The 24346-nt window shown below is 39.1% G+C and overlaps 1 protein-coding gene across 1 annotated transcript in view; it reads right to left on the bottom strand.

Moving 5' to 3' along the window:
* The window catches only part of LOC114647906 (C4b-binding protein alpha chain-like), a 522597-nt gene that overhangs the window by 478713 nt on the left and 19538 nt on the right, over positions 1 to 24346 (bottom strand). The window contains exons 3-7 of the mRNA XM_051924818.1: positions 21317 to 21416; positions 21048 to 21127; positions 11724 to 11900; positions 11331 to 11519; positions 4969 to 5157 (exon numbers count right to left, since the gene is read on the bottom strand). Of these exons, the coding sequence (XP_051780778.1) occupies positions 4969 to 5157; positions 11331 to 11519; positions 11724 to 11900; positions 21048 to 21127; positions 21317 to 21416 (735 nt within the window). The remainder of the gene's footprint in view (positions 1 to 4968; positions 5158 to 11330; positions 11520 to 11723; positions 11901 to 21047; positions 21128 to 21316; positions 21417 to 24346) is intronic.

Here is a 24346-nt window from a genome sequence, read left to right as displayed (position 1 = left end):
ATGTGGGGATGCTTTGAATGCTCCTTTAATGTTGGTGTAGACATAAACACTTTCTTCCATTTTACACTCACAGCCTCCACCGATGATGCAGAATGTGTTTTTTCTGAAAGCAAGATCAGCAAGGTGCTTTTTGGCACATTCAGACCAAAATGGAAAGAAACTATAAAATTAATGACCCCTGCTCCACACACCATTCACACCCCCAAAAGTAGAAAGTAGCAGGCATGCTTCATATTCAACAAAGTCAAATAAACCAAAACAAAATATTATTTTAGCTGAAAAACTGGACTGTAAACCTTAAAGCTGCCAGTTTCATCTCTACTACTAAGCCACTGTGCACCTCTAAGAATCACTTAACGCATGTGCAGCTGAGGCTCACCTTCTGGCTTCATCAGAGGTAGGTACTACCACTCTGGGACACAAGGAGGTGCTGCTGCTGGCAGTATTATCTTATCAATTGAATCCCCCCTTCCTCTTCAATAGCTATAAAGCCTAGGTGCTCCCGGCAGGTGTTGTCTTATTCTGGAGAGAGCAGATCACAGGATGGAGCTCCTACCTGAATACTGGCTGCTCTACATAACATCGAACCACCCTCAGCCTTACCTTAGTTAACTTCCTTTTGTTTATTTGTAATTACTTATGCCATTGAGTGCCTGCTTATTTTGGCGCTGTGCAATTATTAAAAAGGGTGACCCTGTGGGTGCCCCAACATTTCTTGCCTACATTTTTCGAATGTTCTATTCCTGTGGTGTCCTGCAAACCACACTGTGACTTCAGTGGAGTGGTGGATTGCCATATTATCCGACACCATGACAAATACTGGAGCATTTGTATTAGAGGGCAGCAGAGAACAAGTGAGGACAAGTATCCCTTATAGTTCATGTAGGAATGAGAAGTGACGCTTGATGTTATATGGACCAATGCCTGGTTTATGTAACAACACACCACTACTCAACATTGTTGCATATACTGTGATGTTGGCCCCTCTCTGATCTACGACTTGTATCGTTGCTCTTTTGCCCAATTATGCTTCTTCCTCATTGCTGTGTTTTTGTCAGGTTAAACTTGGCTTCAACCAAAAAGATGAATATATGGGATGTCTGCATGGCTTCCAGCTCCATAACCCCTGTACTCTTACCCCTACCTCACTGAAAGGGAGTCAACGATTTATAACATGGTCCATAATTGTTGCCCTTTTTCTGTCTGACACCACTGCCCTTGGTATTCCTTTCCTCCATCACCACAAATGTGTTGGCCTGTGCCTCTCCATCTTCCTGCAACAATTCGTTCTGTATGATACTGCCTTGTTTGATCCATGTTTACAAAGGAGGTCATTTCAAAGATGGCCTTCTTATATGTGGATGGTAATGAGATGAGCTCACAGCAAAACAACTGGTTGGGTAACTGGCTGACATAGGAAATCACCTGTGTTTGGCCTTATTTTAATTACTTTGCAGTATTACACATATACTATGTTTTGATGTAAAAAAATGCAGAAATTCAGTTTAGAAAGTTTTGCAAACAGTTCTGAAAACAGTATGCACCGCTGTGCAAAAAAACTCAGACATGAGCGTCAGTAGGCTTTACGCCATAGGAACCAACTTACCCGAACTATTCTGTAACATTTCAGTAATTGTTTACTGCTCTGATGCTGATCTTTCTGATCATAAAATAGGTCATTATGATATTAATTGTCAACACAAATTCCTAATTAATTGCAGAATTATGGAATTTGAGGGTTCCTCTAGAGTGCCTCTTTCTCTTACACGATTTGGCTCAAAAACTAATCAGCACATCGACATCTCATAAAAGGCTTAAGTTTCAAGCTTGGTATTTTTCCCTCCAGCCGTTTCAGCTCTAGAAACTGTGACACACAAACACACACACACGGAGACACACACTCATCATCGAGAGATTGATTTTTATTTTATCAGGGTACCTTAAAACATCGAGAGTCGTCGAAAATTGGAGATTGAAATTTTTGTTGAATCTAAAATTTTCACTCCTCCCCTATTGACAATAGATTATGTGGGGGGAGGGTACAAAGTATCTCAAAATTCTTGAGGTTATGTTGGGGATGGATTTTGACTGAGAAAAGAAACCATGAATTTAGATGGAGCAAGAGCATAGTCACTGAATTAATTTTGTTTGAAAACAATGAGAACGGATCCCCAGTTCAGCTCATGTAGATAGCTGTAATGGTAACTGTGTGAAGAGTTTTGAAAATGTGACTTCAGTACTAAAACAGTGTGTTAGCAATTAAAAAAAAACTGTAAGCAATATACAATGTTTATAATTTTTCTGCACTCCAAAATGTTACTGTAAAATCCAAAGGACAAAGAGACAAAGATCAAAGTCACCTGACAGTAAAATGGTGTTCAAAAGTAAAACGTTGCCAAGTCAAAGACAAGGATGAATACTCACTCTGCCTCAGAATCAAGTATCTAGGCCAGGGGTCCCCAACTCCGGTCCTGGAGGACACCAGTGGCTGCAGGTTTTCATTCTAATCTTTTTCTTAATTAGTGACACGAGAGTCTAGGAGACTCCACAATCTAAGTAAACTGCTGTAGAGAGACAGAAGGCCAGGTGTTGACAGCTGTCTACTGTCCATTAAAAAAGTGCCTTGTCAATATGTTGGTGTCCCACTTGTTGTAACAAGGGACAAGCAAGTGGTCTCCAGGACAGATCTGTCGGGTGATACAAAAGTTTTTACAAAGCTTGCAACCGGAAAGCATTTCTTTGGCTGCAAATATCAACAAGCCCTTGTCCTCCTTTGGTAACAGGTAAATAGAGCACACACTGTCTCAGCCAATGCCTTCCAGTCCAAAAGTGGAAAGAGAGAGAGAAAAAGAGAGAGAGAGAGAAATAAGTAAGAATGGGCCATAGAGGGGGAGAGAGAAAGAGAGAAGACAGCGGGTGGGAGTTAGGGAGAAAGAGATTTTAAGATTTGGAAATCAACTTTATTAATCACAGATAAATACAGTAAATTCTTATCATCAGCACAACAAATGAACAAAGGGTCGGTACAACTCAACACAAAAAACAAGAATAAATAAATCTCACATCACATTTCAAATCTGAAAAACTAGGAGGCTTTGCCCCCTGCTCACTTCACTCGCCAACCCCTGTGCCTGCGCTACACGCTAGCCTCTTTGTGGTTTTGTCACTCGCGTATGGGGATGCAGTTGTAGAATTTAAACAGATTTTTATTATCATGGGAATTGTTACATATGCATAACAGACCTATTTTACATTACAGCGAGTAATTAACCATATTAAAAAAGAGTAAAACATAATCATTTTAAAGTAAATTATATTTCATGTTGCGTTAAGAGTTATTCTTTGCATAATACGATTTCGTTCTGTTTGGCTTTGAAATTAACACGCAAATACTTTTTAAACTTACACTTTTACTGTAAAACTTCAGTAAAAACTATTTTTTGAATAAAATTTTCGTCAATACTGTATTGCATTGAATTTTGATTCTGTGTTTGGACTTTCATTGTGACAACTTAACGTATAACTGCCCATGATTGAATTTCACTTCTCTCTCTCTATTAAATAAAATTACTTTTTTGAATGTTTGGCTCTGAGATTTGTTAATTGTCTTTGCAAAAGTTATTCTAACGGGAAACTGTAAACGTTTTAAACGAATGGCATATCAAGATCTCCCTTGGTGTCTAATGTTATCCCCTGAAGATGTACTACATTACCTTTCTTGCATACATCCTTCTTTCTACAGTAGTTCACGTGGTGGAACACCGGACGGTGTTAACAGTTGTAGTTATTCTTCAGGATATTGTAAGTTGATGTTTTCATCTTCCGCATAATCACCACCAACTGTTTCAGCATAGTCTATTGATACGCATTTAACCAATTTGCCGTGTAACTGATCGACATTTCTGGCATTAATTCATTTGACTTCATCGTTTCTCAGTGGTAGGATTGCCCGTGTACTCATTTTTCTGTTGATAACCCTTCGTGATGAAATTCTTCACTAAGATTTGGACATATTAAGTCTTCTTTAATTGGGAACTTAAAGTGAGGAAAAGCTGAGGGAGCACAATATGTGTCTGTCAAAAGCATTCACACAAATGAGAGGTGAGATTACTCCATGTGTGGTTTAAAATGGTTGAGAGGAGTGCGTGACTTAAAAAAAACCACATGGCCAAGGTCTCAACTTGCGGGACTTGAAAAAATCTTCCAAAAAGTGTTGTCTCGTCCCAGGATTTTTTTTATTATAATAGAGAGACAAGTTCTTGATCTTTGTATTTACAAAGTGTCATCACACAACACATCACCCTCAAAAGCTTCCCAAGTGTATGTCATATTGTAGAACTTACACTCTAAACAAATTCCATTCTGGACCAACTCTATAAACATTCTGACCAAATCACTTTCCCTGTCTGATTTGACCTTCTCTTTCCAGTCTTATAAATGGCTACCTTCGCTTGCTAAATGAGAGAGTGAGAGGAAGAGGAAGGGATAAAAAGAGAGCACCTGTATCTATGCTAGAGACATCCTTGAGGTTTGAAGCCCCATTGTCAGCTGAGAGGAAATCATCACCTTGAGTGAATTCCACAACAGAGACTGTGTACTGTTAATACCTGAGCATCTTCTTTCTCAGAGCAGCTCTTAAGGAGTGTTGCCCAATGATTAGTTATTGTAGTCTTTTGTCAAACAGAAAACAAAGTATTTGTGCATTGTTTGATTACTAATGTTATTTGAACATTCAATAATACAAATTAAACCTCTGACTGATTTTACATCAAATAAACACAGAAAAAGTATTATTTATGGTAAAATGTCTGGATATCATACTTTGTTTTACTGTGGTAAGCAATAAACTGTACAGTAAAAATATGAAATCAAAGGATGGGTCAGGATTTACTATAAAAATCTGCCTTGCTAGACAATTAGTTAAGACAGCAAAGTAGCCTTCACTTTTACTTGTGCTTTATTACCTACCGATTGTCTTTACACAAGTTGGTGGATCAGGTTTCCATGTGCCACTTTCATCACAGACAATGGTATTTGGTCCATTTAATTGAAATCCGTTGTCACAAGCAAATGTGATAGAGTTCTTGTATACATATGGGGGACTAAAGCCAAATATCTTCCATCCATTTGCTATGTTAATATTTGGACACCAAAGCTCTGGGGGTACAGAGAAATAAAAGCAGGAAAAGGGTGAAAATCAATCATTCAATTGCAGGTGGGTCTGGACATTTCACACCTATTAGAAACAGAGAAGACATTACAGTTAGACTTCTTTCATTTGTGGACCAACGGGGCGCGTCCAGGCACCCTAACCCGACACAGAGAGGCAGAGACACAATTGTATCATGCAGCACACTTTATTTCCATGGGAAAGAGCTTTTTTCCTCGCTCCCCAAAGCACAGTCCTTTTCTTCTCTTTGTCTCTTGTCTTTCTCTGCCTCCACTCCTCTATCTGCAGGCTTTGTCCACCTCCTCTCAACTCTGGCTCCTTGAATGAAGTGAGGCGGCCCCTTTTAAGTTGATCCTGGAAGTGTTCCAGATGGTTCATTAGCGTTACCTGGAATCACACCAAGGTGAACATAAGGCTCTGCAGCTCCCCCTGGCAACCCCCACGGAACCCAACAGGGCTGCACCAAACACGTCCAGCATGCCTTGCAGGAATCTGTGGTGACACAGCCGCCGAGGAGGGTTGCCCCCTAGTGTCCCAGGGGAGGTAGTACCTCACAGATGCTCTCTACCCCAGTCCTTTCATCCACTAGGTACTGGCTGTGGCTGCCCGTCACACACTTTAGAACACTACACTTGATACAATTATATTTCTGTATTGTTTTCCATCACAAAAACACCACTTTTGAACAAAGAATTAAGTGGTCAACTGCATCATGAAAGTAGCCAGCCGATTATTTTAGGACAGCTTCATTTTAGTAAAGCAGAGTAAATGTTCAGGCCATTTAACTGAAAATGTTTAGACATTCATCTGCACACAGCTGTTAGCAGGGTGGGTGATGGAACCTTAAATCATAACTGCGACTTAAATTAATAACAATTAATTCCCTAAAAATAGCAATTTTTTCAGTTATTAGTTGACATCGCTCCCAGAAATCTAAACCTGTGCATTACATTACAGTCATATGAAAAAGTCTGGGAACCCCTCTTAATTCTTTGGATTTTTGTTTATCATTGGCTGAGCTTTCAAAGTAGCATCTTCCTTTTAATATATGACATGCCTTATGGAAACAGTAGTATTTCAGCAGTGACATTAAGTTTAGTGGATTAACAGAAAATATGCAATATGCATCATAATACTCATACTGAACAATCTTTGTTTTCAGATCTTTTGAGAGTTGCTTTGAGGATCCCATGCTGTCACTCTTCAGAGGAGAGTCAAAGGGAAGCACAACTTGCAATTGACCACCTTAAATAGCTTTATATCTCATGATTGGACAGACCTGTCTATGAAGATCAAGGCTTGATGAGCTCATCCAAAAAAATTTGGTGTTGCAAGTAATCAGTATTGAGCAGTTACATGCATTCAAATCAGCAAAATTACAAGGGGACCCACATTATTGCATAGCCAGTTTTTCACATTTGATTTAATTTCATACAACTAAATACTGCTGGGCGGCACCGTGGCGCAGTGGTAGTGCTGCTGCCTCGCAGTTAGGAGACCCGGGTTCACTTCCCGGGTTCTCCCTGCGTGGAGTTTGCATGTTCTCCCTGTGTCTGTGTGGGTTTCCTCCGGGCGCTCCGGTTTCCTCCCACAGTCCAAAGACATGCAGGTTAGGTGGATTGGCAATTCTAACTTGGCCCTAGTGTGTGCTGGGTGTGTTTGTGTGTGTCCTGCGGTGGGTTGGCACCCTGCCTGGGATTGATTCCTGCCTTGTGCCCTGTGTTGGCTGGGATTGGCTCCAGAAGACCCCCGTGACCCTGTGTTCAGATTCAGTGGGTTGGAAAATGGATGGATAAATACTGCTTCAATAAAAATCTTTGTTCGGAAAACACCCCAGGACTCAGATGTTCCTAGGGAATGAAAGACATACCACTGTTATCTTTTTTGTTGAAAGGAGAGTCAATTATTATGCAGGCTGAGAGGGGTTCCCAAACTTTTACATATGACTGCATATGAAAAGAGATATTTGAAATATGCAAAACTATTAAAGCCTGCACACACTTTATCTCAATGACTTAAAGGACATACATCATGGAAGTACAAACAATAATGTAAATTTAACATTAAGAGAATAGCTTAACATACTGTACAGTGCATGCTTAAAATTTTATTGAAATAAATTTACTGAAAATTTTTGAATATTTACTCTGTTATGAAAAGTAAACCAAATCGATGTATCTCACATCCTATAAAGCTCAAAAAATGATGCTAGATGTTATATACATCTTGTGAAAAAAGAAAATGATTTGAAATTGCATTACAGTAAATGGCAAGTTAAAGTCACCTGATTTACTGTCAAAAATATAAAATTAACATTTTACTGCTCTTGTTAACTTTTCAGATGCAGCAAGTATCAGCGTTAGTTATTTCGCTCCATTTGCGGGAATCATTTGCACATGAAGAGGTGTCAGCAAACACTTGTGTCACGTGGGTGTGGCCAGCCTCTCGGGTGGGGTGGGGCTTTTTTCCAAAAAACTCAACTTAGATATTTCCACGTCCTAAGGGTTTCTAGTTGAGAAGGTTCAAATTAACAGCGATGCAAGACAGACCTAGTGAATCAGTGCCATTTATTGTTCAGTGCTTAGCATTGTCTGTTCCTCTAATTCTTAGAACAGTATCGAATTAGTGTTGATTTCAAAACATAGTACAGCCAATGTTCTTGTTTAAAACTGGACTGCATAAATAAATAAATCTTGTAAAATAACTGTAAAATAGAACAATATATTTGATAACACTAAATATTTAGTACTAATACTACTAGCTGTCGCATGAGTGTTTAAATAATGTATTTTTAATTTGACTTTTGCAAGTTTTATTTTAAAATATTTTTAAAGGCTATTTATATTTCATAGTGGGAATTTCCACACATCGCATTTCAAAATAGCTTATTATTTATTTCAAAAGGTCTCTTCTTAATCTGGTTTTGTCATCTTATAAATCAATCAATCAATAAATAAATGTTTTATATACATTGTTGCAATTTTTTAAAATTTAGTGGATTACTTTCATTCCAGCTTCTTCTTGTCTGACTGGGGTTCAGCATCAGCGCTTTTGCTCTTTTCACGCTTGCCATTTGTTTTGAATGCTGTAGATTTTTCAGTGGAGAGCTATGCACAAAGGAGAGAGCTTTTACTGAATGTACCTATGTGTTCAAAACTAGTTGGTTGAGAGTTTCATGCTGTAGGTTTCAGTAAATATTCGGTATATTGCTGTTGTGGTGTGAAATTTTATATACAAGTTGATAAATATTTTGTCTTTATTTGTAACATAGACAAAACAATGTAATATTAGTGTTATATCATTGATAGGAACAGCGGTGGGTTGATATTTGGCTAACCACCCCCAACCCCTTTCAGGACTGAGTGTCTGTAATTTTATGACAGGGTCAGGGGAAGAGTCTAAAACCAGTTTGGCAAGTGATTCTCTGCAGGATTCTCTCAAACAATCAACAGGAAAGCCAAATGACCTAACTGGCAAGTATCAGCTCAACAAATGGTTTGGGGGGGAGGTGTGAAAGGTATTGTGTGCCCCCATTGGTCTAAAGTATGGCTGTTTGGGATTGGTTTGAATCAGAGGTCATTCTGTAGCACAACACCCTATTGGTGTAAGGATTTGGACAAAGAATGCATAAATTAGGTTGCTTTACTCCTCCCTATCTCTCTCATACCATCATGATGAAGGAGCATCTTACATACCGTGGACTGAAGAAAGACCACACTGAGAAGCACAACTCGGCAGCCATATTGAGATAGAGAAAGCTGACCAAAAATGATGACTTAACTAGAGACATTTTAAGTAACTAACAAGTCTGTGTGCCGCCTGAAACTACACATCAGCATTTCTCAGGTTGTATGGTTGCCAATATTCACGTGAATTTTGCTTATTGTTATTATTTTATGAATATTACCAATAATACATTATTTAAAGTTGTAACTTAACTCCTGCTTGTCTTTTACTCTATGTAATTGACTGAGGTTATAGATGTAGAAGGGGAGGTGGGGAGAAGTTATAGAGTACAGTCTCTTATAAACAGTGGTAAGTCTATGGGAAATGAGGCATTAATAATACAAAACGGGAAAGTAGAGTAATATAGAGCTTTACCAAGACAAAACAGTTGCTGAGTCCTATCTGTTACTGCACTGAATGAGCATCATAGTCAGACTGTCCTACTGCTGAGGATGGGGGCTGCTGGGATGCCAATCCCAGTGAAGTTACCTGGCCAGACTGATCATCATGCTCTTCAGAAATGACAAGTTGGAAGTTCTATTACAGTGATCCCTCGCTATATCGCGCTTCGCCTTTCGCGGCTTCACTCTATCGCGGATTTTATATGTAAGCATATTTAAATATATATCGCGGATTTTTTGCTGGTTCGCGGATTTCTGAGGACAATGGGTCTTTTAATTTCTGGTACATGCTTCCTCAGTTGGTTTGCCCAGTTGATTTCATAAAAGGGACGCTATTGGCAGATGGCTGAGAAGCTACCCAACTTACTTTTCTCTTTCTCTCTCTTGTGCTTTCTCTGATCCTGACATAGGGGGTGTGAGCAGGGGGGCTGTTCGCACACATAGACGATACGGACGCTCGTCTAAAAATGCTGAAAGATTATCTTCACGTTGCTACCTTCTGTGCAGCTGCTTAGTGAAGCGACATGCTGCACCGTGCTTCGCATACTTAGAAGCTCGAAGGGCACGTATTGATTTTTGCATGTTTGTTTTTCTCTGTCTCTCTCTCTCTCTCCCTGCTCCTGACGGAGGGGGTGTGAGCTGCCGCCTTCAACAGCTTTGTGCCGCGGGTGCTTCGCATACTTAAAAGCTAAACAGCCCTATTGATTTGTTTGCTTTCTCTGTCTTTATGACAGTCTCTGCTCCTGACGCACACTCCTTTGAAGAGGAAGATATGTTTGCATTCTTTTAATTGTGAGACAGAACTGTCATCTCTGTCTTGTCATGGAGCACAGTTTAAACTTTTGAAAAAGAGACAAATGTTTGTTTGCAGTGTTTGAATAACGTTCCTGTCTCTCTACAACCTCCTGTGTTTCTGCGCAAATCTGTGACCCAAGCATGACAATATAAAAATAACCATATAAACATATGGTTTCTACTTCGCGGATTTTCTTATTTCGCGGGTGGCTCTGGAACGCAACCCCCGCGATGGAGGAGGGATTACTGTATTTATTCTTGTTAAGCTGTTAATAACTCGTAACTGTCAGTTTAAATATTTTTCTTATATACAGTACATTTCCAATAATAAAAGTTTATATAAAAATAGTTTGGTAATAAATACTGTACATACATACATACTGTACATATTGTCATGCATGCACATCAGAGGGTCACCATCTAGGATCTCAAAGTTAAACACTACCACCCCGTGACACCAGAGTTTGTGACTGTTAACCACCTTTGTCTCCTTTCCATCCACAGCTCAGAGAAGCCGCCCAATGAGGGCAACTGACCAAATCACTTTCCCTGTCTGATGTGTCCTTCTCTTTCCAGTTCTATAAATGGCTACCTTTGCTTCCTCAATGAGAGAGTGAGAGGGAGTGGGAGAGGGAAAGGAAGGGAGAGAAAGAGAGCACCTGTATCTATGCTAGAGACTCCCTTGTGGTTTGAAGCCCCATTGTCATTGCAGCTTAAAGGGATCATCTCCGTCCGCTAAAAGGGTTGTTCTATAGTCCCAAGGTCCCAAGTTTGAGTTTTGCTGCTGCTGTCTCAAGCGGAGTGAGCAGCTGAGAGGGAATCATCACCTTGAATGAATTGCTCAATAGAGACTGTGTACTGTTAATAACTGAGCATCCTCTTTCTTAAGACGCGCTGCATAATGATGAGTTGTTGTAGTCTTTAGTCCAACAGAAAATGAAGTATGTGTGCGTTGTTCAATTACTAATAGTATTTGCACATTCAATAATACAAATTAAACTTCAGAGTGATTTTGCATCAAGTAAACACTGAAAATGTATTATTTAGGGTAAATTATTGGATATCACACTTTTTTTTTTACTGTAGTAGGCAATAAACTGTACAGTGAAAATATGAAATCAAAGGATGGGTCAGGATTTAATATAAAAATCTGAAAACTCTGAGAATGTTCTGCCTTGCTAGACAATTAATGAAGACAGCAAAGCAGCTTTCGCTTTCACTCGTGCTTTATTACCTACCGATTGTCTTTACACAAGTTGGTGGATCAGGTTTCCATGTACCACTTTCATCACAGACAATGAAGCTTGGTCCATTTAATTGAAATCCATTGTCACAAGCAAATGTGATGGAGCTCTTGTATGCATATGGGAGATTAAATCCTGATATCTTCCATCCATTTGCGATGTTAATATTAGGGCACCTAACCTCTGGATGCACAGAGCAATAAAATAAGGAAAAGGTTGAAAATTGAACAGTGTAAACAATTAGAGAAATAGGAGTGATGGGCAATCTGCTTTTTCAGTACACAAGAAAAAATCTTCCTTTTCAAACACTTATAATGAACATCAATTAGTGGGCTGGTTTGACACTAATAACAGACAATAATGCAAGTGAACCATATTCATACTCACTGATGCACTTGGGTGGTTGACTACTGTATTCTCCATTACTTTCACAAGTAATCTGGTGATTTCCAATCATATCAAAACCAGGATTACAATTATAAGTTACAACAGATCCATATTGGACTCTACCCATGGAGTCATGAGACCCGTTTTTAATCTCAGGTAGGATGTGACATACCACACCTGTTGGAAACAGAGAAGACATTACAGTTAGGCTTCTTTCACTTTAGAACCACACTTGACACTATAATGTTTCTATATTGTTTTACATCATAAAAACACCACTTTTCAAACAAATAATTTAGTTCCCTGAAACGTTTTCAAAACAAGTTAAATTGTGATTACCTGGGGTCCTTACCATAGACAGTGAGTTCACCACTAGTTTTTAAGTGGTCAGCTGCATCATAAAAGTAGCCAGCTGAGGGTTAGAATGGGTGCCCCTGGTGTTTCTATATCTAATTGTAATCTGAAGTCCCCTGTATTTTGGTGCATTATTAAAACATTGCTGTTATCATTTGTGTTTTACTTCTACCTGTTTAATTACACTTGGCAAAAACTGGCAGTACTATTGTAGGCCAATCATTAACAGACTCGATTATGTTTAGGACAGCTTCATTTTAGTAAAGCAGAGTAAATGTTCTGACTATTTACCCTAAGTTCTTGTCTATAAGCCGCGGCTTATCTAAGGAAAAAAGTTGTGAAAATGAAAAAATAGAATATCGGCTTATACATAAATCCGGCTTATACAGTAATCCCTCCTCCATCGCGGGGGTTGCGTTCCAGAGCCACCCGCGAAATAAGAAAATCCGCGAAGTAGAAACCATATGTTTATATGGTTATTTTTATATTGTCATGCTTGGGTCACAGATTTGCGCAGAAACACAGGAGGTTGTAGAGAGACAGGAACGTTATTCAAACACTGCAAACAAACATTTGTCTCTTTTTCAAAAGTTTAAACTGTGCTCCATGACAAGACAGAGATGACAGTTCTGTCTCACAATTAAAAGAATGCAAACATATCTTCCTCTTCAAAGGAGTGAAGCAAACAAATCAATATGTCTGTTTGGCTTTTAAGTATGCGAAGCACCGCGGCACAAAGCTGTTGAAGGCGGCAGCTCACACCCCCTCCGTCAGGAGCAGGAAGAGAGAGAGAGAGACAGAGAGAGTTTGTTTTTCAGTCAAAAATCAATACGTGCCCTTCGAGCTTTTAAGTATGCGAAGCACTGTGCAGCATGTCTTTTCAGGAATCAGCTTTACAAAAGATAGCAACGTGAAGATAATCTTTCAGCATTTTTAGATGAGCGTCCGTATCGTCTAGGTGTGCAAACAGCCCCCCTGCTCAATCCCCATACGTCAGGATCACAGATAGTCAGCGCAAGAGTGAGAGAAAAGTAAGCAATCTAGCTTCTCAGCCATCTGCCAATAGCGTCCCTTGTATGAAATCAACTGGGCAAACCAACTGAGGAAGCATGTACCAGAAATTAAAAGACCCATCCACGATATATATTTAAATATGCTTACATATAAAATCACAATTTAAATGACCGCTACGCGCGCGTGTTGACTCAGCGACGCCCAGAGCAGAAAGAACGCGCTCCGGCCGCGCCATGCGGGGAGTGAGAGAGACGCCAATATCTCACACTCTCTCCCCCCTTAAAGAAATTAAATGGGTGCGACTGAGACCACTGACCTCCCTCCCTTGTATTAGTTATAGGTTATAGTACGTTCGGCTTATCCATGAGTCCGGCTTATCTATGATATGATTTTATTTTAAAAATTCGTATGATTTTTGGTCTCCGGCTTATACATGAGTCTGGCTTATAGACAAGAACCTAGGGTAATTTAAAATGTTTAGACAACTCAATAATCTGTAGAATCACCTGTAAATGCTTCATTTGAGTACAGTCGTTAATAGGGTGGGCAATAGGAAAAAATAAATTGGGGGGGTCATGAAATTTCCTCACTCAGTGTTCAGATTCTGGCTAAAAGTTCTCACAAAGAGACTACAGCAAGGTTCTTAAACTCCGGTCCTGGGCCTTCATTTATAAAGCATGTATACGCACAATAAGTTGCTTAAAACTTCCCACACAAATTTCAGGATTTATAAGAGAAAACTTGACGAGAGAATTTATGTATATTTATGGCCACTGTGACACAAAAAACAGAAAATCAACAGTCTGCTGTGGCAGAATTAGAGCAGCAACAAGTCATGGATTCAATAACAGCTTTAATTAACAGCAAGAATTAGTTTCTCATTAAGAAACTGGTGGGAGTGAAATTGGTTGGAGTTTGATGTTCCAAGTTAGCTGGTCATTCTGTTTGGCTGCCATTTAATGAAGAAACAAATCAATTCAGAGGACTGAATCGTTAAAAACAGGGCTATTAAAATGAAGGGAAAAGGAGTTAATTAGCACTGAAAACTGGTCACCGATTAGAAAAAGGGTTAGAATGAAAACCTGCAGCCACTGCAGCCCACTAGGACTGGAGTTGGACACCCTAGAGCACAAACTCCAGGAGATGCCTGTATTGATAATTTTATCATCTGTGAATAGATGAGCACCTAGGACTAAAATTGTTTTACATCCTGGGAAAGGAAGACATGCTGATGCTTCCAGTTGTATCTAATTACTTTACAATGTGCAAACAGAAGGAGATGCCATGGGACTACAAACCAGTTTACAGATTGGGACAGGAAGGTTCTTAAAACATCAAAAACTTTATAATTTGGGAAATGGATGTACTCAAACAGACTAACGAGTTTGAGCAAATTCTTCCATCATATTGACAGCCAGCCTATCAGGTGTATGTAACAATCATGTGTTGTGAAACTCCTGTGGTATTTTAAAATAAATATGATGGACTAAACAACGAGAACAAAGCAACATCAGAAGAGGGTGAGAGCAACGTCAAGAGGAGAAGACAGAGCGATGTCAGGAGAGGGCACCAGCAATGTACGACTGTTTTCATCTGATCGTCAGCTAAAGCATTCTATAAATATTGATGGCTAAATCAATGCCGCCCTGGGACATTCATCTTAGACATCTTTAAATTTTTGTAAGCTTTTTTTAAAGACTATGTATATTCAGACTTAGCTATCCACATTTTCTTGTATGCTTTTCTCTATTGGTATTATTGTTTTTTAATAAATGCCATTGCTTTTAAATTAATGTACTTTGTCTTTATAACTAGAGTGACTGAGGAAATAAAGTAGATATTAAGAACACTTGGAGTAGTCAGAAGTTTGCCATATGCTCAGATCTACAAGGTTTTTTAAGGCTGAGGATGAGAGCTGCATCCAATAGTAGGGAACAGTATGTAAAGTAAGGCATTATTGGTTGATAAATTGCTTATAACGAAGGATATTGAGTTTTATTCTAAAGGTTAAAACTTGAAAAGTAAGTGAAGTATGATTAACTAAAGTATGATCAAAGTAGCAACCAACAATTAAAAATGAGGCTGAGCCTAAAGGGTTTTAACAACTAGAAGTGAATTCTTTGATATCAGCCAGGGTTCCTCTCTGGGTTGGGGTTCAAATGCTTGTTTTATGCCTTTGTTGTAGATTTTTGATCTATTTGTAAATATTGCTACCGTATATGCTCACATATAAGTTAAATCATTCGCCCATTCAAAAATGCAACACTTAGATTTGTTTTTTTCATCTTCTTACCAGCACAGTTACCAATTTCTTTCACTAATTCAATGATGTTTAATATAAAACCAGCTTCATATTTTTTTCTGATCGAACGCTCTATCGTAGATAAGGGATGCTCTTACGATAAAGGTATAGGAGGGTGTGAGATATAAAAAACACAAATCAGTGTAAATGTTGCTTCGGAATAGTTTGGGTATTCAGGCACAATAGAAAGAGAGAGAGTGAGACAGAGAGAGAGAGAGAGAGAGAGAGAGAGAGAGAGAGAGAGGTTAGGAGCACACACTGATAGAGCACACTGTCGCACCCACATAGAAAAAAAAGGCCATGTGCTCCGTGGTTACTCTTTTAGGTGGCCGTTACCCTATTGGTACAAGGTATTGTGATATGCTGAGTTTTCCGCATTCGACTTATACAACCAACACTTTATATGGTATTTCTTTTGTTTTATGATTTGCAGTATTTTTTATGTTTTAAGTATCTGTATCGGAGCCTGTGTTATGTTCCATGTGTTTTGTGGGTAGACTCCCAAGAGGTAGGGCCACCAGCCAATCATTGCCAGGAACTGCCCTCTGCCAACAAATCCAGAAGGGTCTTCCACAGTTCTTGGTGGTTCATTTTGAATATGCTTAGGAGTGGCAAGTTCCCATGCTTTTTGTGAATTTAATGTGCTTAGTGATTTGCTGGAATTTTTAACATTTCACTCTGTATTTCAGTTATTCTTAGGATTTTGTACTGGATTGTTGTTTGTAGTGGATTGCCTTATTGGTTTGGGCAAATCCTATTGACTTTGTGCTCCATGGAGCTGATTTGTTACTATTTTTTTTCTTGTAAAGAATACATCTTTTATTTTTATTGTTCGAGGCCCTTTTTGTGTTAAGCTGAAGGTTTTGATGGGATATCCCCTTATAGTAGGCATAAAAAGAAGTGATGTTGGGATTTTCATGCTTTGGAACTCCTAGGCATAACATGAATGTCCATAGCCTGGTAAATGCAAAATGTTTGTTTTTATTTTATTAAGTTTTTCTTGAAAGAACAACTATGTAAAATGGAAAATCATATCCACTGGCAGCTAATCTGCTGCAAGTCAAAAGCAGGTGTAAGACGCTAGGGGTTGCTGTTGCCCCTTTAACCCCAACAGACAGACTCTCAGGACACAAACTAAAAGCACTAAGAAGATATTCATTATTTTCTTCTCAATAATAGTGCTCTCAAAGCACCACAGCCACAATAACACAGGCAAGTAATGCACTAGTCACCACAATAATCTCAATTCTCTCCTTCGCACCTCCCAGCAAGCTTTATCGACATCCACCTGACTCTGGCTCACTTGCTGGGTTGCCAGCAGTCCTTTAAATACTCCTTGACCCAGAAGTGCTTCTGTTCTTTCTCCCACGTGCCTAGCCAGCACTTCCGGGTCAGCTGGAGAATTCAAGTTCTTTAATCAGCCCAGAAGTACTTCGGGCTTCCGTCCTTGTGACTACCTAGTACCTCTGGGCTATAGGGAAAGCGTGAGTCCCCAGGTCCTTTGACAGCTCCCCCTAGTGGCACCCATGGCTCCCAACGGGCTTGAGAAACCGAACTCCAAGTCCCAGAATGCCCTGCGGGAATCCAGGGCACCGATACACTCCAGGGAAGCTGCCACCTAGCGTTTTGGGGGAGGCAGTGTCGAGAAGTAGCTGTCTTCCCCCATCCTTTCATTTTAGGGGCATCCCGGCCAGATTGAACTGACGGCCATCTCTCACACAGGCTAGATTGTGACACCTTTAATCAGACCCCCCCCGTCCCATGCCATCTAAAACAGCAGAGAAAGAAAAAAAAAAATAAAACTAATTACTTAAAGTAAACTAAATATCCAAATGAGGAATATTTAATTAAAGAAATGTTCATTGAGGTATGTCTACGATGAAACTTTCAAGTGCATTTGGAGACTCACTTAACTGATATGAAAGTTGGAGAATTTTACATTTTTTTACTTACTTTATCCAAGAGTCAGTTACCACATTTCTGTTTATTAAATATTTTTATAGCAATGAGTTATATTCAATAATAACAGTGATAAAAGAATGCAATTACATTTGCTAGTAGACTACATTTAAATATCTACTTTTTAACAGTACTTTACAATGTCATTTAGTTAAAAACGTAGTCTAAACAGGTTTGCATTTGCTCAATGGCTTTAAAATACTGTACAGCAGACTCCATTTCAACTTATGTATAAATGGCATTATCTGTTGTTTGTTAGTGGTTGAGAGTTTGTGGCAGTGTTGTTTAATTTCCTGAAACTTAATATTTTTGAAAGTATAACCATTAGAATACTACCCAATAATTGCCCAAAGAACTAAAAACTATTAAAACAAAATGACCAATAATAACATAAAATCACTGTTAATAATTACCCTATGAAAGGAGAAAGGCAACTAAAAAAGTTTTCCATTTTAACTTTTAATGATAGTTATAACACAGTAATTTTCTAAAATTGTATAAATAAGTAAGAACTTGTAAAAGAACTGATATACTGCACAATGGGAATACATGTAAGCAAAAGTGGCTCATTGTTTACAGATAAAACATAAGTCACGGCCATTCTGATGTGTATTATCCACTAATTAACGCTTTTAGCACATTTTCACTTTAATCCATCCTTGGAATTTGCAACACCATCAGCCTCTTTGTGCACAGTAGAAACTGTATATCACAGCACAGTCCTTGCTGCACTCCCGATCTTCTGCCCACATATCAACTGCAGCTCCTTTTCAAGCCAATCCTATGTTTAGATTAATTAATGGAGCTGCACCTTTCCCGTGCAATTAATTAGTTCAAAAATCCTTCAGTTGCTTTATAATAATTATCTGCAGATAATATTAGTTCAGTCATTTCAGTCTTATATATACTTTCATAATTGCTTTCCTCATCCATTGCTTTCCAGGGACTTTTTTTGCATTTTATGGTTAACTTACCTAAAGCAGCAGGAGAAGAATGCTGCTGAATAGGCTGTTTGTGTGTTTGCCAATATTATTGGGAACCTGAGTGGCTGGCAGAAGAGTAAAAGAGGAAAAAAATACAAAATATACAAGCTGGTGTAACGGCTCTCAAGATAAATTTGAAACAATAAACTAATTTGTAGTTGAAGTCTCACTAAATGTTTCTTTGTTTTAAGATAGACAAGTTCACAGATTCGGCAATGTTTTTCAAAGGGAGATTATGAATTGTCAAAACTTTGTAGAGTGTAATTTGTTTCAGATATCTCAATTAAAGCTGAACTTTCTTAAAAAAAATTCTTTCAAGAATATGTGTGCCAAATTTCAACAAAATCGTCCATGTGGGCGGCTGAGGTGTTTCATGAGGACAGACAGATGATAGGCAGACGTGGCTAGCACAGTAGCAGCTCTCACATTAGAGAACATCTAGAAACAGTCCAAAAGACTTGGAATACAACACTTCAGCTGGGTAGCTACACCTGAAGAAGACTATACAACCAAAACATTGTCCTTAAAGTTTTTTTCTATTTTTTCAGTGAGGGAGTAACCATTACTTTGAGTTTCTTTTGCAGATGCACAGTGATGTAGCCTTCACTGATCACATTAGGTGGGAATGTCCAAACTTAGCAATATTATGTTTTTTGGAAAACATACAGTAAGTTCCTCCTTGAAGGTGCATGAAACCTCTTTCGCAAATTATGAAGTGGTGACATAGATGTAGCCTCAGTGGAAATGTCTGCTTCATGTACAGTATATCTAAACTGGTGCAATTATAGCATTTTTGATCATTTTCCATTTAATCTTTTAAAGCACAAATGTGTTGTCCAGGTTTGCTTCATCCTTTACATCCAATTCTCCTAGAACAGTCACTGGCCCACTATGATCCATGAACTAAATTGCAAGTTACAAAATTGATGGACAGGCAAATCTCTATATATAATCTTCATTTGGATCTTAATCTTTGTTTGTCCGCGAATGAATTAGAAGAAGAAGCACTAGATGGCAGTAGAGAGACAGCTAAAACATAGGCATTGCATTAAGAATCTCCTCTAGGCTTATACTACTGAAGACTGTAGTACTCCAGTCACACCTCAAAACACAGACATTCAAACTAAACAAATTGTTGTGCTTTAAATTAACTAATCTTTATATATAATCTTCATCTGGATCTTGATCTTTGTTTGTCCGCGAATTCCACGCATGCGTAGACCACCTTCCAGTTTAGTATGTTGTTGTTACTCACGGATGTGAACAATGTGCCGGAATAACGAAAGGGGTGGTGGACAGTGTTATGCTGGTTAGCTCCTGAGGCCTGGTTAGAGAATGAGATTGCCGAAGATAAAAGGTACGTGCCTACGTAACATAGGAATGAAAGAAAGACAGTGGGTAAAATGAATCACAACGTAACAGCACATCATTATTGTTACGTTGTAGCTGGCGAGTGCTGCGCGTCTCACAGTTGTACCGTGGCTTGCTCACATGTCAGTGAAGTGATCCCTATTTATGCTTTAAAGAGCCTGGATACCTATGTGTCCCCCTTTTATAACCATTGCTCCGTGTATATTGCCTTACTCTTTGGATTGCCACAAAGCAACCTGCGAGATTTGAGAAAGGTTGAGAAGAGATCGTGAGAGGAAACGACAGCATCGTGAAAACGAGACAGACTGTGAACGGAGAGAAGCAGAAATGCTCCTACACCACCACATAATTACTATTCGGACAGTGATTCCGAGTAGGCTGTTCCTATCAAATCAATGTCCAAGGGTTTTCTTTTGTAATTTTGTTTCCGTTTTAAATAATCATAATGCTGTGTGATGAAGGGCCCAGTTCACGACTGGCAGCCGCGTTTAAACAGGGAGACCTTCACAGACAACTTTAACATGCGCAACGTAGTTGGGTGCACATGGCTAGTAGATCTTATAATGTACAATACAAAATTTGTAGCATGACAACTGAAAAACAAGAATTTGTAACTTAAATCAGCAAACTCGGCTTGTGTGAGTGGACTGCAAAACAATATTTGGAATTGCTTCATCAACATTAGTATATGAAGGAATTTGTTAATTTTACTTGACACAAACCAGGTAAAATGCTCTCACTTTTCTATTACAAACAAAAACTTTGATTAGAGATGCTGTTCAATTGAGCACACACAGTGCCCACAGCCCCACTGACCAGCCTCTACTGCTACTGCTGACTAATAAGACCACAAAGAGAGGGGGCTTTAAGTGTGAATGTCTTCATTAATAGGCTCAAGGCTGTGAAAATGACTGTTATCTCTTTTATTTCTGGATGCCTTGAAAACTAAATAAAAGAAAAACAAAACAGGACTAATCACACACACACTCAAATTATATACCTGAGTCCAGGGATAGAAACATTTATAAATAGTGGTCCATTGGTTCCACAATGGCAAGAACTATACAACACGTCCCCTTTTAGTGTGACCCTTCATTTTTCACGACAATCATACTTCTCACCACTTTAATAAAATATCTATGATTGTGACCGTGATCGCAGACAAACCCCATTACCTTCACTAAAACTCATTTTCTTGTTGAAAAAACTTAATTGCATGCAAAAGATATATTCAAGTTATATTCAAATAGACAATAACAAACTTTTTTTTATAGATGTTCATCTAAATCAATTATAACCATTATACATTTGCTGCCACAAGAAAAATACTACAGTACTTACGATCACAAACTAGACTGTCACCAAACCAGTGTCCATCAGCACCACAAGTTAAGTGGTAATCTCTACCTTCAATAATATACCTGAAAATGGAATAAGTAAATCGTTCACACTCTGAAACCACAATAGCCATTAAATACAACAATAGGTGCCTTTAATGATAGATCTTAGGTCAGCAGTAGCACACCATGGACTAACAGAGCATTACTGCACAGAACTGGTAGCACACTAAGGTCTGAGGCCTACCTTTGCTTGTTAAACTCAATACGTACCCTTCATGGCATTTAGCTGTTGCAGTTGCACCAAACTCCGTTCCCTCTGTTATTTCATATTCTCCATTATAAAGTTCTGGTGGAATACCACAATTTTTCCCTGGAAAAAAAAAACACATTGTAATAGTTTGTACAAAAATTAATTATATAGTGAAGTAAAGAAAACTGTGCATACAGGTCGTGAAATAGGACATAACATTGCTTTAATGAAGTATTTCACAAATCTTTCATACTTAAAGTCAGATAACCTCAAAAAAGAAGTTAAAATAGTAAAATTCAGAGGGATCTCCATTGTAATGGATACATCTATGGACGGGATGTAAATTAATAAGACATTTTATAAATTATATTGACGGGCTGTGTTTTTTCCTGTCTTTATTAATTCATTAGTCACTGCTTGCTTACATTTCTTAAATAATTTAATTACAGTAATCCCTCCTTGATCGCGGGGGTTGCATTCCAGAACCCCCCGCGAAAGGCGAAAATCCGTGAAGTAGAAACCATATGTTTATATGGTTATTTTTATATTGTCATGCTTGGGTCACAGATTTGCACAGAAACACAAGAGGTTGTAGAGAGGCAGGAGCTTTATTCAAACACTGCAAACAAACATTTGTCTCTTTTTCAAAAGTTTAAACTGTGCTCCATGACAAGACGGAGATGACAGTTCCATCTCACAATTAAAAGAATGCAAACATATCTTCCTCTTCAAAGAAGTGCGCGTCAGGAGCAGAAAATGTCAGAGAGATAGAGAAAAAAAAGCAAACAATCAAAAATCAATAGGGCTGTTTGGCTTTTAAGTATGCAAAGCACCGCCGGACAAAGCAGTCTTTCAGCATTTTTTAGAGGAGCGTCCGTACCCTCTAGCCAGTGTGCGAACAGCCCCTCTGCTCACACCCCCTCCGTCAGGAGCAGAGAATGTCAGAGAGAGTGAGAGAGACAGAGAAAAACAAATAATCAAAAATCAATACGTGCCCTTCGAGCTTTTAAGTATGCGAAGCACCGTGCGGGAAGCATGTCGCTTGACAAAGCAGCTGCACAGAAGAGAGCAAATTGAAGATAATCTTTCAGCATTTTTAGACGAGCGTCCTTATTGTCTAGGGGTTGCGAACAGCCCCCCTGCTCACACCCCCTCCGTCAGGAGCAGAGAATGTCAGAGCAAGAGAGAGAGAGAGAGAGAGAGAGAGAGGAAAGCAAACAATCAAAAATCAATACGTGCTGTTTGATCTTTCAAGTATGTGAAGCACCGTGCAGGAAGCATATCGCTTGACAAAACAGCCACATGTAAGCCCAGCAAGGAAGGGAACAATGTGAAGGTAATCTTTCAGCATTTTTTGAGGAGCAGCCATATCCTCTAGGGGTGCGAACAGCCCCCGTGCTCACAATATATTTGAGGAGTTTTATTTTAATACATAATACGCGCTCTGGTTGGGTAGCTTCTCAGCCATCTGCCAATAGCGTCCCTTGTATGAAATCAACTGGTCAAACCAACTGAGGAAGCATGTACCAGAAATTAAAAGACCCATTGTCCGCAGAAATCCGCGAACCAGCAAAAAATCCGCGATATATATTTAAATATTCTTACATATAAAATCCGCTATAGAGTGAAGCCACGAAAGTCGAAGCGTGATATAGCGAGGGATTACTGTATTCCTTAAAACAACTACCATAAACATCTATTAACAACTGAAAACTTCAAGCTAATGGCCAGAGGGTTTACTTTATGTACCCCAGGAATACAGCATAGTTAATATTTCATCTGACTTTTTGCATAGTAACATTCAATATTTAGAGCAGTTTTTAGGTGTGTTAACATATAATTCAAGAAGCACGTATTGTGATAGCCATGTCTGTCTGTCTGTCCTCATGAAACAACTCAATAAGAATGAAATTTTGCACACTTATTCTTCAAATAAATTTGTCAAGACAGTTCAATTTTCATTGACATATCTCCCACAGTCCAATGACATGCAGGTTAGATGCATTGGCGATCCTAAATTGTCCCTAGTGTGTGTGCTTGGTGTGTGTGTGTCCTGCAGTCGTCTGGCACCCTGCCTGGGATTTGTTCCTGCCTTGCGCCCCATGTTGACTGGGATTGGCTCCAGCAGACCCCCGTGACCCTGTGTTAGGATATAGAGGGTTGGAAAATGACTGACTGACTGTTCTGAAGTGACGGTGACCATTATTCCCCCTCCTCGAAAAAGTAAAGGTTTATAATGGTAAATTCTGCAACGGCGCCCCAAACTGTAACATGCTCACTGTGCAGAGGTCTCTGATGAAGTTCTCCCCGTGTCTGTGTGGGTTTCCTCCGGGTGTTTCAGTTTCCTCCCACAGACCAAAAACATGCAGGTTAGGTGCATTGGCGATCCTAAATTGTCCATAGTGTGTGCTTGGTGTGGGTGTGTGTGTGTCCTGCGGTGGTCTGGCACCCTGCCTGGGATTTGTTCCTGCCTTGCGCCATATGTTGACTGGGATTTGCTCCAGCAGACCCCCGTGACCCTGTGTTAGGATATAGCAGGTTGGATAATGGATGAATGGATGGATATCTCAAATAAATCACACTCCACAAAGATGTGACATTTTAAAATCTCCCACTGAAAAGTATTAGTGAATCAGCAAACTTGTCTAACTTAAAATGGAGACATGTTCTGTGAGACTTCAACGACAAATTATTTTACTGTTTCAATTTTACCTTGACAGTGTTACAGGCCTCAAGCCCACGGAAACGTATAAAAGTAGCAGGTAGCGGTTTGGAGTCTCTGATGTTACTTTCTTTTCTTCCTGCTTTACCCAGAGGTACAGTATATAAACACTTCAGTCTCAGCCTACATTAACATCATGATCAGTTAAGCAATGGCACATACCAATTTCTTTGGTAACAGTAGTGTAAACACATTGTCTTTGGTTAAACAATGGCATTGTTGTCAGCTATAAAGAAGTATAGATGCCACTGTATGCTGATTAGAAACCAATGTCCCCAGAACATGTTCATTTTCAAAGGAAGCAGGCAGTCCTGTATCACAATATTGT

Source organism: Erpetoichthys calabaricus, chromosome 3, assembly GCF_900747795.2.
Source record: "Erpetoichthys calabaricus chromosome 3, fErpCal1.3, whole genome shotgun sequence".
Classification (NCBI taxonomy): Eukaryota; Metazoa; Chordata; class Cladistia; order Polypteriformes; family Polypteridae; genus Erpetoichthys; species Erpetoichthys calabaricus.
This window is presented reverse-complemented; position numbering and strand designations above follow the sequence as displayed.